The 27,241-nt window shown below is 44.0% G+C and overlaps 1 protein-coding gene across 1 annotated transcript in view; it reads left to right on the top strand.

Moving 5' to 3' along the window:
* C3H4orf17 (chromosome 3 C4orf17 homolog) overlaps window positions 1-27,241 on the top strand; it is an 85,597-nt gene that overhangs the window by 26,002 nt on the left and 32,354 nt on the right. Inside the window, exons 2-3 of the mRNA XM_075543542.1 lie at window positions 19,161-19,381; window positions 23,467-23,661. Coding sequence (XP_075399657.1) covers window positions 19,161-19,381; window positions 23,467-23,661 — 416 coding nt within the window. The remainder of the gene's footprint in view (window positions 1-19,160; window positions 19,382-23,466; window positions 23,662-27,241) is intronic.

Here is a 27,241-nt window from a genome sequence, read left to right as displayed (position 1 = left end):
TTCTGGTCATGACTCTTCCATTTATAAATCACACAGTCTGTCCTAGGCTTCTCTCTAAGCCTCACTTTGCTCATGTGCAAAACAAGCATAATAGTTCCTACCTAATAGCATGTTTGTCGGGACTAAACAGAATAAGTGCATATCAATTGTTTCACACAGCCAGAACATGGTTAAATGCTAGATTAACTGTTAATACTATAATCTTTAAAATAAGAAAATGGAGCCCAGATGGCCTTGAATGAGCAATTGAGCGGTCAAATCCATATTTAGTATTATATGATTTCAGGTTATGGTGAAGATACTGCAGAAAAAATAATCAGGTTTGTATAAACCCAAACCGTAAGGAACAGGGTGTCTGGTGCTGGAGCACTAGTCCGCACTTCCTGGCTATGGAGCAAGCTCTTGTTCCTCTTGCCTGGAGAGTTACTTTTCCTCAAACCTGCCTCCTCATCAACCTACCACAAGAAACCCATCGCCGTTTAGTCTATGTTAAATCATAAGCTAACAGAGTAGAGCCGCCTCTCCTGGTGTGCCGGCCGTCATCTTTATGGCAGTAGACTGCGCTGGCTTTCTCCTATGGAGCAGCCTACTCTCCTGAGAACATGGCCCAAGTACCCTCTGGCCTCCAAGACAGATACGTTTGTTTTATCTGGCAGTTCACTGTACTCTCAGTATTCTTTGTCAGCACCACTGTTTAAATACGTCTAATACTCTTTGGTCTTCCCTATTTGCTGCCACATGGATATGTGTCTCTTAGGCCGGGTTGACCAGAGAAACAAATCCAGTGACACTCATATATGTGTAAGAGCGTTTTACATCCTTAAAATATAAAAGGAGTAATTCTATATCAGTTATATCCCAGCCCAGTATAGATCAAGTGCATAAGTCTGATACTAGTCCATAAATCCATCTTCCGACTCACGAAGCCACAAGCAATGGTGTAAAATGCAGGGATATCACAGGCCGGTAGGGGAAACGTCTTGTGGATCACATGGCGATGGAAGCCTCACAGGGCTCTGGAAGGGCTCTGACAGGTCTCTCCAAAGTCTGGCCAGCAGGAGGGTGAAGGCAAAGAGAGAGGGGAGGTTCCCAGCATCCTCCTTTTGATGTTACCCCCACAAGAAGGCACCAGCAGCCTGAGACCTGATTGACAGGCTAGACTCCACCCTTGCATTTTTATCTCTTCAAGTTGACACGCAATTATGTAACTACCACAGAGTGACACTTTCATGAAGAGAAACTGAAGAGCATTGAGGTTACTAGGAAAAGCCCATGCCATCTGCTAAAATGCCAGCTATCTGTTGTAGAATGTTCCAATTTAACAGGAGTTGCTTACTGAAAGGACTACGCACAAGTCTTTGTCGATTTTACCTTCCAGGGCTGCCTGCCCTCCCCCCGTCTCGCCTGGCCCCATCCCCCCACTTCAGAGAACAGATTGGTCATAACAGCTCCTGGCTCCCAAAGTATACATTCTGGCCCCTTGGCCAGCCCAGGGTAGGGAGGGAAGCCTGTTTACAGCATGTTGCTACCACCTGGTGGAGACGACTGGTACAGCATGTAACCATGTAACCGTCAGGAATGAAAACCAAACCCGGCTGCTCACCAGTGAAAGATCCAGCCTTGGAAACCTTAGGACGCACTTCTGCAGGGTCACTACGAGTTGGAATTGACCGGGCAGCAATGCGTTTGTGCTTCGGGGGGTTTAGGAGGGAAAGGAAAATGAATCCATTTGGATGACCAATGTTGGTTTGAAAACAACGTTGAGTATACCCCCTCACACACAAACACCCCATTTTCCCCCCACCCCCACCCCCACCCCGACGCCTATTCGAAAAAAATCTCAAACCCTGATTTATCCTTCGGGAAAGATCACTCGCTCACTCACTGCCGTCGAGTCAGTGTTGGCTGATCGCTACTCCTGTGGGTTTCTGGGACTGGAGCCGTTTGCAGGCGTGGACCAGTCCCTGGCTACTCCGAGCTGCCGGGGGTTTGAAACCGTTGACCAAGCGACCGGAAGCCCGGCGGTAACCACTACACAACCAGGGCAATAGAGACCAGCCTCCCCTCACCCCCTCGCATTTGTGACCCATTTTTATTTTTTCTTTGCTCTTTTCACATTCCGGGGTAGTTTTTCATCAAGGAAAAACACTTGAAATCAGGGGAAAACTATGTCCCTGCCCCTCAATCTCTGTGAAAGTGTATCTAATGTGGATATACTAGTGGAAGAGAATGGTCTTTAAACTTTGGGTTAACAATTAAGAATACAGCATTTCTCCCAAAGAACGAAATACCTTGAAGACCAGTTCCTGCAGTGAGAATGAGGCAAAACAGGTCCGTTTTGAGGTCTCACGGTGTAAATCTCTTCTTTCCAGGGATTTATGGCAGGGGTTCTGTCAGTTTGTCCTGCTGTGGTGGCTTGTGTGCTGCTGTGATGCTGGAAGAGGTCACCAGTCTTTCAAATCCCAGCAGAGCCGGCCAAAGCGATTCGATGCCAGCTGAGCTTTGAGCTCAAGAAGAGACAACCACCAAGGACCTGGCTCCCCACTTCGAAGGAAGGAGCCGCTCAGAAACTTAGAGCTCCCAGATCACGTCAGATGCTGAAGATCTAAGGAACGGACACTCGACACGTGACTGGGGAGGAGCCTGGGCGTCAACCTGTGGGAGTGGCACCTTCAGCATCTTCATTGGCTGTTGGGGACAGATGACACAACCTCGCTTGCTGAAAGTGAGGAGGAACTGAGCCCTCGCTGCTGCTGATCAAGGATTTCCACCTTCAGTGTGGATGACAACTCAACGTGAAGAAGCCCCAAATCCTCACACGCAGACCAGCAATGAACATCATTAGAAGCACAGAAAAGGTTGACGTTATCAAGATGTGTGTCCTGCTTGGATCCACAATCAATGCGCGTGGAAGCAGCAGGCAAGAGAGCAAAAGATGTGTTGCATTAGGTAAACCTGCGGCGCAAAACCTCAATGCTGAGCATTGAAGAGCAAGGATGTTCCTGCCAGCACCCAGCCACGAAGCTTCCAATGGCCTCATAGGCCCCGCAAGTTGGACACGAAGCAAAGAAGAACACAGAAGAATTGAAGCATTTAAATGGATGCTGGCGAAGAATATCGAAAGTACCATAAATTGCTAAAAGAACAAACAAATCTGTCTTGGAAGAAGTAAGGTCAGCGTGCTCCTCAGGATGGTGAGACTTTGTTTTACATACTTTGGACATGTGTCAGGAGAGACCGATCTCTGGGAAAGGACTTCAGGTTTAGCAGAGGGGCGGTGAAGAGAAGAAACCCCCCAAGGAGGTGAATTGGTTTGCTATTAACAAAAATGGTTGGTGGTTCAAACCCACTCAACTCTGTCTTTGGAGAAAGAGCTTTATATACAAGAGCGATTGAATATTGAGAAAACATCCCAGTTCAGTCCAGATCAAGTGCATAAGTCTGATATTACCCATATATCTGATACCAGTCTATAAAGTCTATAAAGTCCTCTTCAGACTCATGAAACATATGCAACAACTTCGAATGCAGGAAGACCACAGGCCAGTGGGTGGGAAGTCTTGTGGATCCAGTGGTGGTAGAGGCATCTCAGCGCTGGCAGGGGTCTCCACATGGCCCCGTCAGTTCCAGGGCTCAAGTGTAGCTCCATGTGTCTTGTCAAAAGGAATGTCTTTGAGGGAGTGTGTAAGAGTGTCCCACCTCCAGCAGGTTATTTATCTCTTTAGAGCCTCCAAATGAGGTCATCAAGCTGCAATCTGATTGACAGGCTAAACTCCACCCCTTCACTCTTAAATCCACAACAGATTACGTAACTACCATGGATATTGATTGTGGATCCAAGTTAAATTAAATCCTTGACAAGTTCCATCTTTTCTTTGTTTATCAAGATATTTTTCATTGGTCCGGTTGCGAGGATTTTTGTTTTCTGTATGTAGGTGCGATCCACATAGAAGGCTGTGTTCTTTAATCTTAACAGGACTTGCTTTGAGTCCTCTTCATTTGCAGCAAGCAAGGGTGTGTCATCTGCACATGGCAGGTTTTCAATAGATAACATTGCAAAAACTGCAGCTTTTAATACAATTGTGCTTATGAAGAACCTGTAACATAGAACAAGAAGTTTTCAAACAGAACAAGGGACTAATATTTAAAATCTATAGAAAACTGCAACACCTCAATAAGAAAAAGATGAACAACTCACTTAATAAGTCTGGAAAGGACATGAAAAAACAGTTCGCCAAAGATGACATGCAAATAGTCGACAAACAGAAGAAGTGCTCAGGATCCGAAGCCAGCCAGAAGATGCAAATGAAAGCAATGAGGAGATACAAAGCATTACACTGATGATGACAGCCCCAAACAACAACAAAACAAAACACCAGAAAAGAACAAATTCTGGAGAGGCTGTGGATAATTTGGAATCCCGGTGGGAAAGCAATTACTGGCACCCATGGTAGGAAGGGTTGTGGCACTTTCTCAAAAAACTGGGAATAGAAATTCCATACAATCCAGCAATCCCTCTGTTGGGTATATATCTTCAAGAAGTAAGGATCCTAACATGAACAGAACATGTTCATCACAGCACTGTTCACAGTGGCAGGAAGGTAAAAACCTAAATCCCCATCGGTAGAAGAACGCATAAAGAAGCCGTCATACCGACGCACAATGGAATTCTATGCATCACGCAGAAACAGTGCCTACACCCCGCAGTAGCTCATGCCATGAGTGGCTCTGGCAAAGATCAGGTTATGAAGGTTCTTGTACAGAGCTCTTTATATGCCTATATAGGCATTAGAACGAAGGTGTGAAGTTACTGAGTTTTCAGTTTTACTTGTGATATCAACTTGTTTTCCCAAGTACGTTCAGTGACTTCGGGTGCTGATGAGTTACCACTCATAAAAGTCATATTTCCCTAGGTTTGCTATTTTCAGACTCCTTGGTTTTTGTCAACTTGTTGAATATAAAATAGTGTCTACTTATAATTTCATCTTACATGTTACTAGTTACTAAGGAGGCTGAACATCTTATTTATTTATGGGCCATCATGTTTCTGTTTTGTCAAATGCCCATTTGTATGTTCTTCATGATTTTCCATTGGGTTGTTTTGGGTCTTTTGCATGCAGCCTGATGAGTTCTTTATAATTCCGGGTATTTGTTACTCCATGTTTTTTTGGGTTTTTTTACACATGCCACTTTTTCTTTCTTTGCTTTGTTTACTTTTCTAGTCTGGGTAGACTAGAGAAACAAATCCAGAGACACTCATAAAAATGTCAGAAAATGCTTTATATCAAAGAGTAATTGTACATTAAGAAAACATCCAGCTGAGTCCAGATCAAGTCCTTAAGTCCAATATTAGCCCATATGTCTGGCACTAGGTCCATACAGTCCTCTTCAGACTCATGCAGCACATGCAATGATGCTGAGTGCAGGAAGATCACAGGCCAGCGGGTAGAAGGTCTTGTGGATCCAGTGGTGGTGGAGTAGCTCAGTGCTGGCATGGGTCTCCATGTGACTCCTCCAGCTCCAGGGCTCTGGCTCTATCAGCTTAGCACCATGTGGCTTGCCAACAGGGATTTCTCGAAGGGGGTGGGGGTATGTGCCCCGTGTCCAGGGAGGAAAACAGGAGTTCCCAAAATCATTAGAGAAGGCCAGACCCTCACAGAGGCACCATTGGCTATGACCTGATTGACAGGCTAGACTCCATCCCTTCACGCAAGTTGACAGGATATTATGTAACTGCTACACATCTTTGTAAAATACAAATTACTGTATATACTCATGTGTAAGCCGAGTTGTTCAGCACATTTTTAATGCAGTTTCGTGGTAAAATTAGGTGCCTTGGCTGATATTTGGGTCTGCTTATACTCAAGTATATATGGTAAGTGCATGTTAAACCTTTTAATTCTTTTCTCCATGTTTCTTAATCTCTTTCAGGTTGCCCATCTTTTCCTCTCTTGATTGTATCTGAATAATTTTTTGAATCCTGTCTTCCAGCTTAGCAGTTTTCTGTTTATTTATATGTCACTTGTTTCACCTGCCTGTTGAGATTTTTATTTTAAGCATTTTACTTTAATCAATTCCCCAAGTTCTATTTGGGTCCTTTTCAAGTATGCTAGCCAAATTTTATAATTTCTTATTCCTTTATTATACTCTGAACACTTTTAAATTTTAATTATACATGGAAAGCTTAATTATTTAAAAAATAATCCCATTATCCATCTAATTCTATTATTCTCTTTTATTGTTATTTTTGTTGATGTTAACTCAAGAGCATATTTGTGTTAGTCTGGGCAGACTAGAGAAACAAGTTCATAGACACTCATGTGTATAAGGAGAGTTTTATATACAAGAGAAAACATCCTAGCCCAGTCCAGATTACATCCATATGTCCAATATTAACTCATACGTCCGATACCAATTTATAAATTCCTCTTCAGACTCACAAAATACATGCAATGACACCAAATGCAGGAGGCTCACAAGCCAGTGGGTGGAAAGGCTTGTGGATCCAGTGGTGGTAGAGGCACCTCAGCTCTGGCAGGGTTCCTCCAGCTCCAGGGCTCTAGCATAGCTCCATGTGTCTTCTCAGCAAGCATGTCTCATAGAGAGTAAGTGTGTGTCCCACCTCCAATGAGCTAGTTATCTCCCTAGCACCTCCAAATTAGGTCATCAAGCTGTGACCAGATTGACAGGCTAACCTCCACCCTTTCACTCCTAAGTCTCAAATTGACAACAGATTATATAACTACCACAGACCACCCCTCGTCAACTGGAGGTTTTCACACAACTCTTTAGCCATATATAATTTTCAAACAATAATAAAATCATATCTGTACCTAATAGGATAAAATTAAAATGCATACAATTCATTATGTGCCAAAGCCTCATTTAAACTTAACATGCTGTAAGTGAACAAAACACAAATATTCTATACTTATATGAACACCCACTTCTTAGTCCTATGATCCTATGAATATATTCCCCACCTATGAAAGTTTTTAAGCCAACCATTTCATGCCTTTAGCTGTCCCATTTTGGGTATCCAATTTCTATACTGCCCACTTACATCAACCCAGTGCTCTGAGGAGACAATCATATTGTTTGATGTGAAGAATCTTCATTCTAGTTGGAACCTTGTGAAATCCGCATCCACGAGCAAAGTCAAATCAGGACAAGTTATCCATAACATCTGCAGCAATATGCACCAGTTCACAGACTCAAAAATCTTCTCTTTATCTGGTTGGGTTCTGATCAACTCAACGTAGCCTCACCAGCGTGCTCATTGACTGCCTTGCCTTTAGACCATGGGCCCCATCACAAATTCTCAACTACTCTAGCCCCCTTGGGCTAAGTCATGAACTTCAGACCAGTCAACCTGCTCTCATCTTCTTCTCTACTTCCTGTGAACCAGGTCCATGGGTGTCAGTGGCCAGGCTCAACCTGTCTCTTTATTGCTGCATTTCTCTCACTTCCACTCAACTAATGGATCCAGGTGGTCACCTAGCAAGCATTACAGCCTCCCACAGGCTCCCTTTAACATTCAGACCTGGAGAGGCCTTTTCTTCATGGTTCCAGATTTTTTCCAGTTTCTGACAAAAACCACTAGTTCAAAATTCAAATATCCAAAAGTCCTCCTGTCCCTGCCCCCCCCCTTGTCAATCTGTCAACAAAGACCCCTTAGGCAAGACTCTTTAAATACAAACATCCTGAGTACTTCAAAGCACTGGGTGGGGCTTATCTTTTCACAGCATTCTTTTCAGGCAAGTACTAACCCATTTAAATATTCAAATTTTAATAGTTCAAGGCAAATTGGCTGTGTTAGTCTGGGTACTTTAGAGAAACAAATCCATAGAAACTCATGTATAAGAGAGAGTTTTATATAAAGGTTAAGTGTGCATCAAAAAACATACCAACCCAGTGCTGCCCAAGCCCACAAGTCCAACATTAACCCATATGTCTAACACCAACCCACAAAGTCCTCCATCTCACACAACAGACACAATGATACTGACTGCAGGAGGAAGGCTGAGTCAGTGAAGGTGTAAACATCTCAGCGCTGACAGGGGTCTCCACACGGCTGCTCTAGCACCCAGGGCTGCATCAGGGTAGGTCCATGAGGTTTCTCCTCGGGGATGTCTTACAGAAAGTGAGCCTTACTAGCTGAAGCTGGGAACTAGCTAAGGCAGCTGCACCGTGATCTGACCATCACAAAGCAAGAGACCCAAGAACTAGAAAGGCTAGGCTCACTGAGCCATCCATCCCTCCACCCTTCAATTAACTCCACATGTGTTTATCGGCCAGGTTGGCACAATAAACTAACTACCTCATGGGCTTACAAACTCTCTATTTCAATACTTCCAAATAATAATTTCTATCAATCATTACAACAATAGCAGAAGAAATTAGTATAAACAAAGTAGAATCAGACCCTAAACTCAATTCTTAAAAGAGTCAAGTTCAATCCTTGTCTGTTTTATCTTAAGCCTTTGAATGTGCATAGGTAGCCTCCTGCCCTGTGAGCAAGGAGTGTTGGGGGCACAGTGAGCTAAGAACTGAAAGGTCAGCAGGTGTGAACCACTAGCCACCCTGGGAAAGGAAGAAGAGGCAGTTTGCTTTCCCCAAAGATGTACAGCCTCAGAAACTCTGTCCAATAGGGCCCCTAAGAGTCAGCATTGACTCAATGTTAATGGGCATATAGATGATGAAAAAAATAAATTTCCCTTCGTGACAGCCATCTTCTTGTGGTATTTCTGTTATAGGAACACTTGAGGGCTAAGACACACATCAACCTTGTCTCTGGTTCCTGTGCTGGAGGGTGGTTAAGCTCCCCACATATTGGCAGACCCTCAGGGAAAAGCCAGTCCAGTGCTCCCTGTAGCCTTTCAAATGCACCGTCTTGAAGTTTCTGGCTCTGCACTATTTCTCTCACTTTTTTTTTTTAAACATTTTATTAGGGGCTCATACAACTCTTATCACAGTCCATACATATACATACATCAATTGTATACAGCACACCTGTACATTCTTTGCCCTAAACATTTTCTTTTCTTTCTCCTCTTTTCTTTTTTTACATTTTATTAGGGGCTCATACAGCTCTTATCACAATCCACACATATACATACATAAATTGTATAAAGCACATCTGCACATTCCCTGCCCTAATCATTCTCAAAGCATTTGCTCTCCACTTAAGCTCTTTACATCAGGTCCTCTTTTTTTCCCCCTCCCTTCCCGGTCCCCCCTCCCTCATGTGCCCTTGGTAATTTATACATTGTTATTTTGTCATATCTAGCCCTATCCGGAGTCTCCCTTCCCCCCTTCTCTGCCGCCCCTCTCCCAGGGAGGAGGTCACATGTGGATCCTTGTAATCACTTCCCCCGTTCCAACCCACTCACCCTCCGCTCTCCCTGCATCGCCCCTCACACTCCTGGTCCTGAAGGTATCGTCCACCCTGGATTCCCTGTGCCTCCAGCTCCCATATGCACCAGTGTACAGCCTCTGCCCTATCCAGTCCTGCAAGGTAGAATTCGGAGCATGGTAGTTGGGGGAAGGAAGCATCCAGGATCTGGGGGAAAGCTGTGTGCTTCATCGGTACTACCTCGCACCCTGACTGACCCATCTCCTCTCCTAAAACCCTCTATGAGGGGATCTCCAGTGGCCGACACTTGGGCCTTGGGTCTCCACTCTGCACTTCCCCCTTCATTCAATATGATATATGCTGCTTATCCCACTCATCAAATATCTGTTTTAATTTTATTCAGTATTTTAAAATATTTGTGTCCAAAGGGCTACTATCATGTTTCCAGAAAAGAAAAAAAATCTCTCTTGTTTTCAAAGAGGTGTTTAGTCATATTAAATCTGAATAATGGAAAACAAACATCTCATTGTTTGGTTATGGAGTTTTATTGCAAATTATCTGAGTAAAGCAAGGATGGAGTAAAGAGTAACGTGAGATTACAGATACTATTGATAGCTTGCTTTATGTAATTTTTATCACTTCCTGCCCCATCTTTGTCCCATTTTATTTATCTACATTATTACAATTTCCTCTTGGAAATGAATTCTGTGTTGTTGAGGAACAGATTATTGGCTCCTAGCCCTGAAGAACTATCCCTAAGAGAAAGGCCCCAAACTTTCTGACTCTAACCCCAAGACAGAACTCAAGTACTCCTGCCCCAACCTCCCCGTTATCACTCCCTGTTGTTATTGTTGATGTTGGGTACCAACGAGTCTGTTCTGGTCCTCTGTCATCCTCACAACTGGTCCCCTCTTGAGCCCGTCCTGGCCTCTAAGGAGCACTCTGGCCAGACTTCTTCCCAATAGATCCGTCTGTGCTGTCGGCAGTCTACGGCACCTTCCACATTCTTCTCCGGCACCGCAATTCAAAGGCACCGATTCTTCCGTCTTCCTGTTCCATGTCCAACTGTCACAAGCATGTGAGGCCATGGAAAATACCATGGCCTGGGGGAAACGCACCTTTCTCCTCCAAGGAACCTCTTTACTTTTCAGTACTTTAAAGATGTCTTGTGAAGTAGATTTGCCCAATGCCAACATGGTTGAGAAGCACTGTGGCAAAAAGAACTGCATCATTACGTTTCCTCCCTGTTAGCAACCCTCATAGCTGTTCTTTTGCCCACAATGCCTCTTCAGAACTATATTGACAGGCACGTCTCTTTCTGGCCCTCCGCCTCTGTGAGACAATGTTGATGGCAATACCATCCTCACATGATTTGGGGGGAAAGAAATATTATGGGCTTTAATCTGTCCGAAAGGTAAGAAAAATAAACCTTGTTTTTGATGTGTTTGGTTAGTATTGTGAGTGCCTATGTTTTCCCTTGGGGCCATAGAAACCTGGGAGAGTTTAGCTAGGCAAAGGCAAGAAGTGACCAACAGAGGACCCAGGACTCTAGCCTGTTGAAAGGGGCTTGGAGGTAATAGCAAAAATGAGAAGGAAGGAAAAAGTCGAGATTTGGGGGTTAAATTGTGGAATTTCTCAGGGACCCCAGACACATGTGAGAAATAGAAACCAGTTAAAAAACAATGTAGACTTCTGTATAATGGAATTATATGAAAATTTGGACTATTGTCATTGCGATTGATTGGCCCTGAAGTTTAGGGAATTTGTTGAGACAAGTCAGAACAAGTCAATGGCAGTGAGCTGAGGATAACATAAACTTCCTCATTTCTGGAAATAAAAGCTCTTTTGCTAGCCTCATTGTTTTATAGTTATTATTTTTTTACAACAACAAATAGTGTGTTCTCCATGCTTTTGTATATTATTCTACAGCCTGATTTATAACATTTAACCAATGTGCTGTTTTCCATTTACTTAATTTCCTGGGTTTTATTACAATAATCAACATGTTTATGAAATTTTTATTACAATAATCAACATTTTTATGAAATAATAGCATTGATTAATATTTTATTGGCAGCCTCTAACTTATTTGTGAGGCTATAACCTTCTATACTCAACACTTGCATTTATGAACTTTCTCTCTCAACTTGTTGGCCTCAATAATGAGCTGAATTAGACTTGATGGATAGTGATCCCCCTAGCCTGGGCTTCTGCACCAAAATCACCACTTCACATTCACCATGACCCTCCTTTAACCTCTGTCACTCAAACAAGTCAAGGAGAAATGTGACAACTTCCATCTCTTCCTGATGGCTAAAAATGACATTTGTAAGTTTGTTTTTAATAAGTAAGCCAATTTCAAATTAATAACATACTCTGTGATAATCCAAACCAAACTCACTGCCATCGAGTTGATGCTGACTCACAGGGACCCTATAGGACAGGACAGAAGTGCTCTCTGAGGCCCCCCTCCCCTGTGAGTTTCTGAGACAAGAGTATGAAATACCATGTTTCTCCTGGAGAGGTTGGTGGTTTCAAACTACAGACCTTAAGGATCACAGCCCAGATCATAACCACTCTGCTACAAGGGGTTCTTTGATAAGTTTGCTTTAAAATATGTAAAAGCGTGTTAGAGAGCAGTGTCAAAAGGCAACAAATCTTTACCTGAGAATATATTCTGAAACCCAGCACTATTGATTCAGACTAATAGTGACGCTATGGGATGGGGTAGAACTAACTGCCTTACAGGATTTTCAAAACAGTGCCTCTTTCAAGGCTGACAAATCTTTCTCCTTGGAGTGCCGGGGAGTTCAAAACCTTCTGGCTAGTGGCTGAGCACTTTAACCACTGCACCGCCAGGGCTCATGTCATTAACCATTAAAAAGCAAACAAACTAATTACTAATCCCACTGCCAATCAGTCCATTCCCATCCATGGGCCTTCCCGACAGTAATACTTATGGGAACAGATGGCCTGACTTTCTTCCACGACTTTGTGGTTAGCAGGTGAACTGCAGGTTATGAGTTGGCTTCTGTGAGAGCCTATGAGGGCGGAGCTCTCTGAACCAGGTTTGTAAGCGCTTTCGATCAGCTCTAGTGTCCCTGCCCCAAACACAGCCCTTTCCCGCTACTCTAGTCCTGCCTGCAACTGTAATTAATCGTCCTGCCTTCAGTCACAGTTTTGTGACAGCTCCCTTTGTGTTCCATTTCTGACGTAAGGAGCCTCAGGACCAGGACTCCTTCAGCATTATGGTCTCATGCTGATGGTCTCCCTCGTCTGGAGGATGTGGTTTGTCTCTGTCTTGACTTAATTAATGCATTTCTATAAATTACATTGGAAATTTCCCCCCTCCCCACACACACAACATAGCCCAACACCTAGCCTACAGCAACACAATGAGAGACCACCTTACTCCCACTAGTACGGGTAAGATTAAAAAAATTTTTTTTTAAGGAAGACAATAAATGTTGGCGGGGATGTGGAGAGACTGGGACACTTTCCCGTGGTAGGCATGTGAAATGGCAGAGCCTGTGTGAAAACCAGATGGACTGACCTCATGATGTTGACTGTGGCAGTAACACATGACTCAGTGACCCACTGCTGAATAGCAAAGACTTGTCAGCAGCACCCAAATGCAGCCATGCTCATCCATGCCCAGTGTTATTCGCAGCAGCTAAACGGGGAATCAGTCTGAATGCCAGCTGAGCGGATGATCAAAATGTGGTAGAGCTAGAACGAAGCTGACGCATACCCCATGAAGAGACATGCAATCCTGATGCACGCAGCGGCATGGGTCACCCTAATGTAGATAATCTGAGTGAAGAACACCAACCACAAGGGGACGAGTATTATCCCATCTCACTTACATGACCTATCTAGAATGCAGATCCCAAGGTTTCATCAATGGCTATGATGGGCGGAAGGAAGGAGGAGAAGCGAGACACTGCAGGGGAAGCAGGGAGTTCTTGTGCACAGGGATGGGGAATTTGGCAGCAATTATGATGAAGGTTGCTCAACATAATTAATGTCACTAAATTAAGCATGTGAAAAACATTGAATTGGCAAGGGAAAAAAGCCTGTTGCTCAATTTCCATAGAAAACTCCAAAACCAAACTCACAGCCACTGGAGTTGATCCTGACTCATAGCGACCCCATGGGGTACAGTAGAATTGTCCCTCTGGGTTTCTGAGACTTTACTATCTGATGGGTGCAGACAGCCTCGTCTTTCTCCTTTGGAGAGGCTGTTGGGTTTGAACTGCTAGCAGCTCAATGTGTAGTGTAGGCCCTGAGTTTCCAGATACTTGTGAATTTTCCAATTTTGGTACTGACGGTGGATTATTTATCTCCAGAATTATTTTTTGGAAAGATGTAGAATGAAAAACGTCAGAATGTCAAACTGATCATTAGGAAGTATTAAAATTCCCCGCAAATACAGGAAGGTGGTTTCATATCTATGAGCGATCTCACGTGGTGAGGCCAATCAAAAGAGAACCTACATTACACTCTGTTCCTGCGCTGCTTTACGTTAGTGTCTGTCAGCAGCTATTGGCGTTGCCTTCCGTGATTATAACTCAGGTGTTAAACATCAGAAGTGCTCTGAAATGAACAGCATTGGTAAGCATGACAGCAAGATGGCATATTTATGACACTGCCATGTATGGGTTCATGCTCATCTTGCACAGGTGATTTTATGACATCCCACGAGGAGACCTGAGGTGCAGCAGTTAAGGTCAGTGAACTGAATCTACCCAGCTCCTTGGGGGAGAAAGATCTGATGATCTCCTGAAAAGGTTCACTGCCAACAGAAAAGTGGGAGAAAGGAGACAGCGGTCAGTGTAAGACATGAAAAAAAATATATAAATTCTCCAGGGTTCAGGAGGAAGGCAGGGTGGAGGAGGGAAGGGGTGAAATGAGAAGCGGATACCAAGGGCTCAAGTAGAAGGAAAATGTTTTGAAAATGATGACGGCAACAAATGTACAAATGTGCTTGACACACAGATAGATGTATGGGTCTTGATAAGAGTTGTACAAGCCCCCAATAAAATGATTTTTTTAAAAAGATTCAATGCCATCAGTCCGTGTGACTCATTAGCAACCCTGTAAAACAGGGTAGAACTGCCCCTGTGAGTTTCTGAGATTATAACTCTTTACTGGAGTAGACAGCCTTGTTTTTTCTCCCGAGGAGTGGCTGGTGGTTTTGAACTGCTGACCTTGAAGTTAGCAGCACAGCATGTGACAATGACCCCTGGAAAAATTACAGCCTAAAATCCCATAAAGCCGTTCTACTCTGTCACATGGCTTCACTGTGAATGAGGGGCAACCTGATGCTGCCCAATAAAACGTTTAATCAGACCCGCGTAGCACGTATTCTTTAAGGAGAATTGTGGCAAGAGTCATGGATACAATTTAAATTGTTCTTCAACTTGTTTATCTTCTTTCTTGTTCTCTTGCATTTGATGAACCTCTATTGAATGTCATAAATTGAGGAAAATCACTTGCTTCCAGGAGATCTTGTCAAGCTCCGGGCACCATGACAGGCAAGGAGGTTCTAGAACTCACAAGGAATGTTCTCATGTTGCTAAGCTGTGTAGTGTGTCTTACCAACCAGGGAGCCTTCTGGGCTCCTTGGAGTGAGAGTGGGAGACACTGGGAGTGAAAACGATATTCGTTTGCAAGCGTTAGACATTAGACTGTGTCTGCCAATTAAAAATTTCCAGATCAAGTGCAAAGATTTAAGGAAATCAAAGAAAGCTCAGTCTACACCCATTACAAGGCCTTGGCAGTCTCTACAAATTTCGGTTCCTGCATCCAGATCACATGCTTTAAAAACTGTCCTCAGGTATAATTTTTAATTCGTCATTAGTATAATTTGGAAACTGTTAAGTACACTTTAGTGAGTGGACTTCAAATTTCTCTCTTTTGCAAGTCTGCGGGAAAGTAAAAAAAAAGTTTGTTTTAAGGGAATGGAGTATTAATTTTGAAAGCAAATCACCATTTTAAGGGGCTCATGCAAATAAAATAGATTGAGTTTCTAGATAAAGCTGCGAATTCTGTGGAAAACAGTTAGCTTGAATTTAACCAATAGTTATTGAGCATATCCTATGTGATGGCCCTGGCTCTGGGTGAAAACGGGGCTATGCCACTATCTTCTTGAGAAGAGCAGAAAAGAAACAAGGAGTGTTTTAAATGCTGTAGTGTGATGCCTGCTGCCAAGGAGAGCATAAGGGGGCGGGGGGGGGGGGAGGACCGGTAGTGCTCCAAGCTGGGGAGATAGTGGGTCCCAGTTCAGAGGAGGTGGCCTTTGCCATTTAGACAGAGAAAAAGAGTGAGGGAGGGCCCCATGGGGAGATCTTGAGTGGAGCGCATGCTGGGCCTGGGGATCTGCAGGTGCAGATCCTCTGTATTTTCCGCATCAATTCTCACCTGGGATTCATAGCACCATTTGTCTCATTTTCTTTTCTTTTTTTTAAACCCCATCCCCTCATTTTCACTAATTAGATAGTGCATTTTCTCATTGTAACCATTGCTTTTAACATATGTGCTCACTTAAAAATCAATTAATCATTTAAAAATTTTCTTTTGTCTTATATATACAGGTTAATTCAGGCAAATGCATTCATATTTAAGATGCAGTATTTTATAGATGCCCGTGGTATTTTCCAAGAGACAAGTTGTCATTAAGACTAGGTAGTTTAATTTAAAACAAACAAATAAACAAACAAGCAAACGAGCTTGCTGCCATTGAGTCGCTCCTGCTCACGGACACCCCATGAGCCCACTGTGCCACAGGCTCCCTTGGCTCTAATCTCGGCAGCAGCAGATGGCCAGGCCTTTCGGTGGTGCCATCAGAGGACACCCAACCTCAAGATGGGCAGGCAAGCATAAACCATTTGCTCCACTCAGGGGCCCTGGTGGATTAATGCTTACTTAATTTTTAAGCCAGGGGCCTTAGATGGACTAATGACTTTTTAAAGTCCTATATCTTGAGTTTTCTGTGTCATTGAATCTAAATAAAATTCAGCAGTTCACTAATATGTAGGTATATCCCAGAAGAAACACAGAGCCAAATATAGCTTCCAGAAATACTTTAAGTGTCTGTAAATATTCAATATTAATTTTCTGTCTTCCAGGGGCATAGTTATTTTCTCAAAGCTGAAGGTATGTCTCTGCTATTTTTCCTTGTTGCCCATTTATACTGGGATTTAAAGGAGCCTATCACTAACTTCAAGGGGCACTAGGGACTTTGTGGGTTAAGCATCAGGTCAGCAGCTCAAGCATACCAGTCAATCTGTGGGCGAAAGGTGTGTTTGTCTGCTCCCGTGAAGACGGGCAGTCTCAGGAACCCTATGGGGCAACACTGCCTTCTCACATGTGGCTGCTATGAGTCAGATCACCTCGATGGCAGTGGGTTTGGATTGTCTTAGCTGTCATTAACAAGAGAATATAAGGGAAGTCGCACCTAGTAGGAGTCAGCTGACGTAGAAATTAATTCCATCGGGTTACAATGAGCAAAGTAAAACCTGTGAGATGAAACAACTCATCTCTGGCCATGTGCTGGTTAATGGCAAAGCTGCGCTCTTAAACCCCACTCATCACTCCCCTTTAGCGTCCTTTCCACTCTCCAGATTGCTTGCTGTGTCGACTTTCCGCAGTGCAGATCAAAATGAATATAGTGAACCCAATCTACTGGCTTGGTTGTACAAAAACTCTCACACTGAAAGAAGACTAAGTAAGTGTAAGGGTTGTTACACAAAGGGGTTGTAACTAAATCTCCATTGTGATATTCAGCAGGAGCAATGTGTTAGTCTGCATAGACTAGAGAAATAAATTCATGGACACTCGTGTATAAGAAAGAGCTTTATATAAAAGAGCAATTGTATTTTGAGAAACATCGCAGCCTAGTGTAGATCAAGTCCATAAGTCCAATTTTAGCCCATTTGTCCCATACTAGTCCATAAATTCCTCTTTAGACTCAGGCAGCCATGCAATAATGCTGACTGCAGGAAGATTACAGGCCAATGGGTGAAAAGTCTTGTAGATTCAGTGGTGGTGAAAGGATCTCAGCTCTGGTGTGGGTCTCCACATGGCTCCTCCAGCTCCATCAGTGTGTCTCCATGTGCCTTGTCAACAGGAATGTGTAGCTGAGACAGGGTGTGTCCCACCTCTAGAGAAGAAGACAGGAGTTCCCAGAATTCTCAGGAGAAGGCCATGCCCACATAGAGGCCTAATTGTCTGATTGATAGGGCAGACTCCACACCTTCGCAAGTTGATAGATTATGTAACTGCCACAAGCAATAGGGAAATATACTTTAAATATGTTAGGCTATTGTATTGTCCTACTTTAAAACACTCAAACATATTTTACTCAGCCTAGAATAACATTTGTTCTGTTGGCGTGGAGGGTTAAGCACCGGGATGTTAGCTAAGAGGTTGCCAGTTCAAACCCACAGTGCTGAGGGTTTATACACCGCACATCCTGAATACATGCGAGACGGCTTCAAAGAGTATGTAGAAAATCCCATTATTTTAAAATTCTATTTGTCCGTGAACTTTTTGAAGGGCCCTCATACTATAAACTCTTTTTAATTTAATTTTGTTTTTTTACTATAATGTCTTCAGTAGAGGTTTTCCCACTGCCATCAAGGTGGTTCTGACTCGCGGTGGCCCTCTAGGACAGAACAGACCTGCCTCACGGGGCTTGCAAAGCTGCACATCTTTGCAGAAGCCAAATCTTTCTCCTGGAGTGGTGGTGGGGTCGCACCACCGACCTGTTGGCTAGCAACCAAAGCCGGAACCACTGTGCCACCAGGTTTCTTGAACACATATCACTCTGGTCTCAAAAGATAGTCCGTGCACTAAAAAGATCTCTCCTGCCAAGAAAATCTTGAGTTCTATCTCTAGAATATGATATTTTGCCACTGGAAATTATTCTGACCAAACAAGCAACCATCGCCCTCTTGGAAAGCAAAGGTGTATCTTCCCATCCTGCTATAATGAATGTTTCCAGGTGAGATAGCATGTACACACAAACAACAGCAAAGCATCCTTCTTAGAGCTTGAAAGTATATGATCTCCAGGAAAATGTAAATAACTCTTCTTAATGTTCTTACTTCAGAACTTGTTTTACCCTACAATGTTGTGAGTTCTTCAATCGCCATAAACATCCTAGGTCGATGACACTGTAGGTCTCTACTAAACATTTGCTCAATGACTAAAAACCATTATTAAACACTATTAAACATTGCCAACAACATGCCCAACGTCCTCCAGTTTATCATCTGTAGACATGATAAATCATTCTTTTACTATTGGACTTTGTTTCCCCCCTAGGTTTTACCATCTGCTCAGGAGGTGATACAGATTTCAAATCCTGGGTTTCTTTCTGTTTTATTTTTATTTTTTTAAGGTACTGTATCAAAGGTCCTCATTTAACGTTACTTGAATGCAAAGAATATTTGTAGGTGTAGTATTTTAAAGCCATCATTCAAAATGACTGTATAAAAATGGAAGATTACTGTGTCATGTGTTTTTGTGGTGTCAACCATCAAGTGACCCCAAGCCAATTAAGTATAGACTTTATTTTAGGTTTCTCACAGATGTTTTGAGTTTTCCAGAGGAAAATTTCCCCCCTGTTTCATCCTGTGCCAGCAGTGGTTTCAAAGATTACAAACGTTTACTCTGAAAATAAAAGAGCTTCCCGTGATGCTGCCGAGAGAAACGTGTGCGAAGCAAGAAGACGGGGCACGTTCACTGCGTACGACAATGTCTAAGACCCTCTTGCCAGGACTCTGCTCTCTGATTGCAGGTCTGACACATCGGGAAGTGGGCTAATCAAGATGATCGAGCCCAAGAAGGCTTGTGGCAGCAGTGAAGGGAGGCAAACCAACACCCCCCTGAGCTTGAACCTCCAACCCCCGACGCCGGGTCTACAGTTTGAGAGAAAGGACAGCCCCGGTCTGACTGGAAGTGGAAGCTGTTTTCTAGTCCGGCATACGCCTCATCCCAGAAGAGTCTGCCACATCAAAGGTAAGGCGCTTCAAAGTTCAAGAGTGCGTCTCCCTCCTCCACGCTCAGGCGGTTTGACGGCTCCTGTCGGGGAGCACAGAGATGCTCTCCCCCAAATTGAACACGGGTGAGACATGGCACCGAGGTCGGAGCAGAGGACTGCAGGCCCTACTGTGCGGGTGCATACTCACCACTGGCCTGCTTGATTGTCAGGCACGGTGCTGGGGGAGGAGCTGCTGTGTCCAGGGCAGTGTGGCCACACGGGGTGCTCCGACCGCAGCAATCTCATGCACCAGTGTGGAGATGTTTAACTAGCACAACTGTGTTAGCGTCGACATGTTCCGTAGAAACCTGGAGAAGTAGGTACTTCCCCTTTCCTCCCCGCCCCACCTTCCCGCCCCCAGCGTAGCTCCCTTCCTTTCTTCATTCTTCCCCACTCCCCTTGGTTTTCACTTGAACTTTATCCAACACACTTAGAAATTAAAGTAGGCCCCAGCGGCAGTAGCTCCCTTCTGAGAGAGGCAGTTCCACTTGGCTCGGAATAAGGCCCCCAGGCACGCACAGCTCCTGGGCATGTTGGCTGCCAGAGAAAGCAAAGCCACAAGTCGCTAGAAGAGCCAACGCTGATGATGCTGACCGGTAGCCCCTTCACGCGTATGAAGTACATGGGAAGCAAGCCAAACCATTTGGTCTGGATTGAATAAACCAGCTAATTCCCCGACGCTGGGTAAACCTGTGCAATCCCTGCATAGACGAGCATACCAAATCACCTGTTGGACTTAATCCAAAGATGCCCTCGCCGAATCTCTCACAGTCTTACTCCTAAGGGAGAGCTGGCACTTCCGAAATTAGAATTGGCTTCCACAGTGACTCCAAGAAACAAAGGACATGTGATATCAGAACGAAATGTGTCGGATTGTGGAGGGAAAGTGATGATGAGACTGAAAACCATTGTCCTGATCAAAAGGAACCTCCCCTTTGTTGAAAGAAGGACAGAGTCCAACAACAGATAAGGGAATGAGGCGGTTCCCACACGTGTCCAGACAAAGCAGGACAAACATCCCTGCGATGTTGCCAGCCATGGAACTAAGCAACGGCCAAAACAAGGCTTGAGGGAGTTTGTCCAGAAAACATGGAAGGGTCTTGCTAACTGACTTAGTACAGAGCACAAGGGAGGGGAAGCAGTCAAAGAGAACATCCTATTGACCGGCCCTCTAACCCCCAGCTGTGCCGTCTGTGGACATGTCGGTTGCTTTCTGATGACAGAGGGGAGTGAAAGGGGAAACAATGGGTCCTTTCATTCAGAACGTATTCAGCCAGTCAATATTGATTTATTCAGCCTCTAATACATACTAATCTCTCTTCTAGACATGATTGTGACAATAGAGAAGAAAAAAAGTCCCTATCCCCAAAGAGCTAGAATTCTAGATAAATAAACCCGTTCAATGTTGCACGTGCTGTGATAGCAGGCATTCAAGGGGAAATCAGCTAGCTGCCAACAAGTGGTAATCTGGATCTGAATCTTAAATGGGATGCTAGGAATGTAGACGTATATTTTGAGTCAACAATATTATTGAACATCTCTATATTCACTCAGTCATCCATCCTTCCTTCCATCCATCCATCCATCCATCCATCCATCCATCCATCCATCCATCCATCCATACACTTTACAAACTACTCTGTCCAATTGGGTCACTAAAAATCAGAATCGCCTAGATGTCAATGAGTTTTGTTGTGTTTATGTCTTATGTAAAGGGCCTTACATCATTTCACAGCCATAAGAGATGTTGCTGCTCATCCTCCAAGCCCCAATCACTCCACTCCTGCCTAACCTTTCTCCCACGATTCCATATAAACTAAATTTTCTAAGTTTACAGCTGTCCTCAATTTTGAAACATTCAATGATCATCTATCATTAAGGGTGCTCATGGTGGCAAGTGAGAAAAATCGAAACTGGCTTGTCTAACCAAGATTTGTTGACTCCAGTAACTGGAGAGCCCAGCAGTCAGGTGGCCTTCAAGTCTGATTTGATTGGATGCTCATCCATCTGCCTTTCAAAATGTCAGCCTCCCGCTAGAGTTGGCTTGCTTCCTTCATCGGGTCAATTTGGTTGTGTGGGGTTTTAAGTTCACATCCGTGCGCCACACCGACTTCTCTGGAAGATTCCAGTGTTCGCGAGCGAGACCCTCACCCAGACCACTCACTGAAACAGAGATGGAAACAGTAACGCTTTATTCAGACAGATTCGAATCTGGGCCCTCACCAGCAACTGAGGCAGGCTCAGTCTGTAAGGCGAGAGCCCTGAACAGCTTCAATGGGAAGTTATTATACATCCTTGTGGGGCATCTTGCCAAGCAAGGGGAGGGGGAAGGCAAGTTCTTGTGTGAAACTGGCAAAGCATTCTCAGAAAAGTGAAACAAAACAGTTTTTAAGTCTAACAAAGTAAGTTCTACATTTAGATCAGTTTGTCCCCAGTGGTCTGCCAAACGATACTATAGGTAGGCTAGGCTGCTTCTTGGAGTCTAAACATCCTGGGCTGGGCTACACCTGTTTCAGGCTGCAATTTAAAAATGTTTCCATTTCTGAGCTGGCAGTAAGCTGCCTGTTATTGTTACAGGGCACAGTGTCACATCCAGCAAAACCCTCCTCATATTTTTTGGTGCACATCAAATCACATGATCATCTTTGAACACATGTCTGAGGTCAGGGCAACGTCATGCGTGAATAAATAGATCATGGTTCAGATAATGGCAAGGGGAATGGGCTCAACCCTTCCCCAAACACACAGCTGCCCTGAACGTCAGAGGGCTGGATCACCACCCTCACTGCCACTGAATCCATTCCAGTTGCAACTCACAGTCCCCTGCACGTTTCCCAAGCTGTAAACCATGAAGGGAGCAGAAACATCATCGTTCTCTCACACGCAGCTGGTGCTTCAAACAGCTGACCTTGCCGTTAGCGGTTCAACTCACAACCTATTACATCAGCAGCACTCCTTGAGGGACAGAAGATAGGAAAAGAGAAGAACACACTTCGTGGTTACTATCAGGAAAGGAAAGGACAAAAAGTACAGTGGGCAGAACAGGCAAAGAGTCCTCTCTATACAACAATGGGACACGCTGCCCGGTCCTGTGCTGTCTTCATGATCACTGCTTTGTTCAAATCCATTGTTGCTTCCACTGTGTATTTTGAGTGCTTTCCAACCTCTGGGCCTCAACTTCTGGTGTCACAGCTGATAATATGCTGTTGTCACCCATGTGATTGTCATTGGAGGGTCCCTGGTCGCTCAGTAGTTAAATACTCAACTGCTAGCCAAAAGGTGGGCAGTTCAAACCCATCAGTTGTTCCTCTGAAGGTGAGTCTGCTTCCATAAAAATTAACCAAAAAACCAAACTCACTACCACTGAGTTGATTCTGACTCATAGCCGCACTGTAGGATAAGGTATGACTGTCCTTGTGGGTTTCCGGGATGGGAGTAGAAAGCCTCATCTTTCTTCTACCAAGTGGTTGGTAATTTTGAACTGCTGACCTTGCAGTCAGCAGCCCAATGCATAACCACCACACCACCAGTGCTCCTTTCCATAAAGATCACATCTTTGCAAACCCACAGAGGTAGGTTAATCTGTCCGAAAGGATTGCTAGGAGTTGGAATTGATTCAACAGTAATGAGTTTGGTTTCTGTGACATTTTCAGAAGTCACCAGGCATTTCTTCCTAGTCTGTCTCTTTCTAGAAGCTCTCCTGAAACCTGTCTACCGTGGGTGCTGGGAATGCCTCCAGTGACATAACAGGACACACATCACCATTGTACAGCAAACTGAGTGGGACCAGCTGCTGCTGTGTCAGCTCCAATTCGCGTTGACCCCAAAGGTCAGATCTGACTGTTCTCCACAGGGTTTACAGTGGCTGTGATGGAAAAAGTCAAATCCTTGAGGTACCTCTGGGTGGCCATGCATCTCCAACCACCAACCGTTTGCTAAGCTGCTGCCACCCATCTCTAAAACAGGAACAACATCATTGATTTGTCTTCTAGTTGATTCTGACCCATAGAAGCCAGACGACAATGTGATCTGGTCAGTTAGTCTTTTTTCCTTGCTCATCTAGGTTTGAATAACATCCCTATATGCACTGTGAATGATGATGAAAATCCATCCAGAATCTTCTATGGTGTTGGTCAACTGGAGGAGGAGGCACCATTTGCCAGATGCAGCTACTCACCCGGTGGTGCAGCAGATTGCCCTGTCCGAGGAGTCTCGCCTGCCCCGCACTCTGTGAAGGTGCCCCCACGGCCTCATTCCGGTGAGCCTCCCAAGGGATCACACCTCTTCAAATGGCTGGGGTGGGGAGGGTGACTTACTGGGTCCTGAGAATAGCTGCAGTAATTTCCAAATGATGTTGTCATTGTTAGATGCCATCGAGTCAGTTCCATCCCTCCACACAACAGAAGGAAACACTGCACAGTCCTGTACCATCCTCAGAATCATCCCCTGTGCTTAAGCCCAGTGATGCAACCATCTCATTGAGGCCCTTCCTCTCTTTTGCTGCCCTTCCTCTTTGACAAATACACTGTCCTTTTCCAGGGTCTGGTCTCTCCTGACAATATGTCTAAAGTATGTAAAATGAAGTCTGGCCTTCCTTGTCTTTACGGAGCACTCTGCCCGTATTTATTCCAACACAGATTGATTTGTCCACTTCGCAGTCCATGGTACTTCCAATATTTCAATTGCCAAATAGTCAACATGATTCTTCATTGTGAAATAGACTATTCATTATGAAAACGTTTCACTCTTAATCTTAATTCTCATTCCTAAATCCTACAAGGCTCTAAAAGAGTATGTTTAGCCAACATTGATGCTTAGACAAAGAGTGTGTCCGGGAAACTCAATAGGGATGGAATTTCATGCTTCCATTGTTCCTAATGGAATGTGAACTACATAAGGGCAGGCCTAAGTGCTTTGTCCTTCTGTGTATTTTTGCCATCCTTGATATTTCACCAAGTGCTAGCCTACTGCCTGGTACTAAGTAAGCAATGCAGTGAATGTCAATGGAATTGAACTGCAATGGACAAGGTAGAACAGAAGAAAAAAAATCTGGATTGTAGAAATTTTATCTGGATTTTCTTGGTGCCCTATGCTGTATAAACCAAATGCTGCCACACTGAATCTAACTCATGGTGGTCCGTGTGTGTCAGTACAGAACTGTGCTTCATAGGGTTTTCAGTGGCTCATCTTTTTCACAAGTAAATTACCAGATCTTTCTTCTGAGGGGCTTCTGGGTGGACTTGAATACCCAACATTTTGGTTAAGAGGTGACCATGCTAACTCTGTGCCACTTGGGGACTCCATGCTAAAATCCCTAGGATAGATGAAAATGTTTTTTTTACTATAATGAGGTTAAATATATATCTTTCTAAAGATAGCAGCTTTTAGATGTAGATGACACAACCTTGTGTGTTGAAAGTAAGGACGACTTGAGGCACTCACTGATGAAGATCAAAGATTGTGGTCTTCAGTATGGATTATAGCGCAATGTAAGATAAAAACTGGACCAATAGGTCATATGATGATAAATGGAGAAAAGGTTAAAGTTGTCAAGGATGTCGTCTTGCTTGGATCCACAATCAATGCTCATGGAAGCAGCAGTCAAGAGATCAAGACTCATTGCGACAGGTAAACCTGCTGCACAAGACTTCTCTAGAGTACTGAAAAACAAGAATGTTACTCTAAAGACTAAGGGGTGCCTGACCCAAGTCATGGTATTTCAATTGCCTCATATACATGTGAAAGTTGGACACTGAACAAGGAAGACTGAGGAGGAATGGATACATTTGAACTGTGGAGCTGGAGAAGAAAAATGCAAAGCCCCATCCTGATAAAAAGACAAACCTATCTTTATTCTAAGAAGTACAGCAGAGTACTTCTTAGAGAGGAGGATGGGGGACTTGGCTTACATACTTTGGACATATGCCCAGGAGAGCCCAGTCCCTGGAAGCAGACATCATGCTTGGTAAAGGAGAGGGGCAGCGTAAATGAGTAAGGCACTAGAGGAGCTGGGCTAATGCATGGCTGCCATAGTGGGCTGCAGTGTGGGGACACTTGTGAGGACGGTGCAGGGCTCTGTAGCACTTCATTCTGTTGTGCAGAGGGTCGCTATGGCTAGGAACTGACTCGACGGCACCTAACAACAACAACAACAAGAACAGCAGTTACTGTGATCGTTTACAGAGCACTTGCTAGCTGACCAAGAGAGAGAAGAGGCTTTTCACTCCTGTAAGCAGTTACAGACTGGACACCCCTAAGGGCAGTTCTACTCTGTCCTATAGGGACACTATAGGTCAGCATGGATTCGATGGCAGTGAGTTTGGTTTTTTTGGCTTTACTATGGGACAGACACTATTATGTGACCTTTATATTGATCAGCTCATTTCATCTTTTTCAGAGCTCCTCTTCTCCCCGTTCCATAAATAATGAAAAGCCAGCTTGCTTATCTCATCTTTGTGGTGTTCCCTCTTATACTGCAGGGTTAGACACCTAAAACACATTTCTTAGTTACTTAAAAGTAAGATCCAAATGAGGATTAAGTGTTGCCACTTATTAAGACTCAGATGACACTTGTGGGACCAAGGTCATATATTTTTACTGCTTTCTGCTGTTGAATGCAACTGTGAGATATGGAATTTTCTTGCTACAATATCCCAGTGTCCAAATTATGAATGTATAGATGTCAAAAGGCAGGGGCATCTTATGTGGTGGTTCTCTCATTTTAGTAGCATTCCATATCTCACCTTTCAAACGAAAACTACACTCACAGCCATCGAGTGGATCCCAACTCCTAGTGACCCTATTGGGCAGAGAAAATCTGCTCCTTTGGGCTCCTGAGATTTTACATCTTGACAGGACTTTCATATTCCTTCCCACGAGAGACTGGTCCCTTCAAACCACTCATCTTGTGTTGAGCAATTCAATGCACAGTCTACTCAACTACCAGACACTTCTCAAGCGTCCTGGATGTTGATAATAATTTAAATGGGAATAGCCTTCTGGCTCCCTTTCTCAATTTTGGCAAAAGCACACACTCTCTTTCTTACACACACACACACACACACACACACACACACACACACACACACACACACACACCACTCTTGAGTTTGTCCAGCTCAAGCCCTTCCAAGAGTGCTGTTGTGTGACCTTACGTGTCCAACTCATAGAGCCTGCATGGTGGAGTAGAAATGCCCTTGAGGGCTTTCTAGGGTGTGATCTTTATTGGATAAGAGCATCGGGTCTTTTTTTCCCTTTCTTACAGATTAGCTGGTGGACTCAACCATCCACTTTCCAGCCAGCAGCCAGCACTAACTATTAGACTCCCAGGACTTCTTCCTCTGAGAGAACAAAGATCTAACCCACGGCCTTATTTCCCTTTCTGCTTAAAATAATAGCCAGGCTGCTTTCTCTTTCCCACAAGTGAACATTAACTTGACAAACTCACCCCTCCTAAAGTTGTTCTCATTCCTGAGAGAGAGGCAACTCTACACTTGATTGTTATATTTTTGTTCAGCCAGAGATATATGTTCCCTTCATTGTGAAGTATGGCTTCAGGAAATAGGACTTACATAAAGTATATCTTTAGGGCAATGTAAAGGCATATTTAGGGGGGGTGCTATTTTAGGAAGATTTTGGAGTCCTTGGTGATGAAAAGTTAACTTGCTTTCCTACTAGGTGAAAGATTGACTGCTGGCGTTCAACCAATGTCACCTTGAAAGAAAGGGCTGGTCTATTGCTGACAAGTCGGCCATTGAAAGGCGCACACGCAGTGGTCATGAATAGGAATGGATTTGATGGGAATTTTTTTAGTTAAATGACAAGTATAAACTAGGTAG

The sequence above is a fragment of the Tenrec ecaudatus genome, chromosome 3 (assembly GCF_050624435.1).
Source record: "Tenrec ecaudatus isolate mTenEca1 chromosome 3, mTenEca1.hap1, whole genome shotgun sequence".
NCBI classification, from domain to species: Eukaryota; Metazoa; Chordata; class Mammalia; order Afrosoricida; family Tenrecidae; genus Tenrec; species Tenrec ecaudatus.
This window is presented reverse-complemented; position numbering and strand designations above follow the sequence as displayed.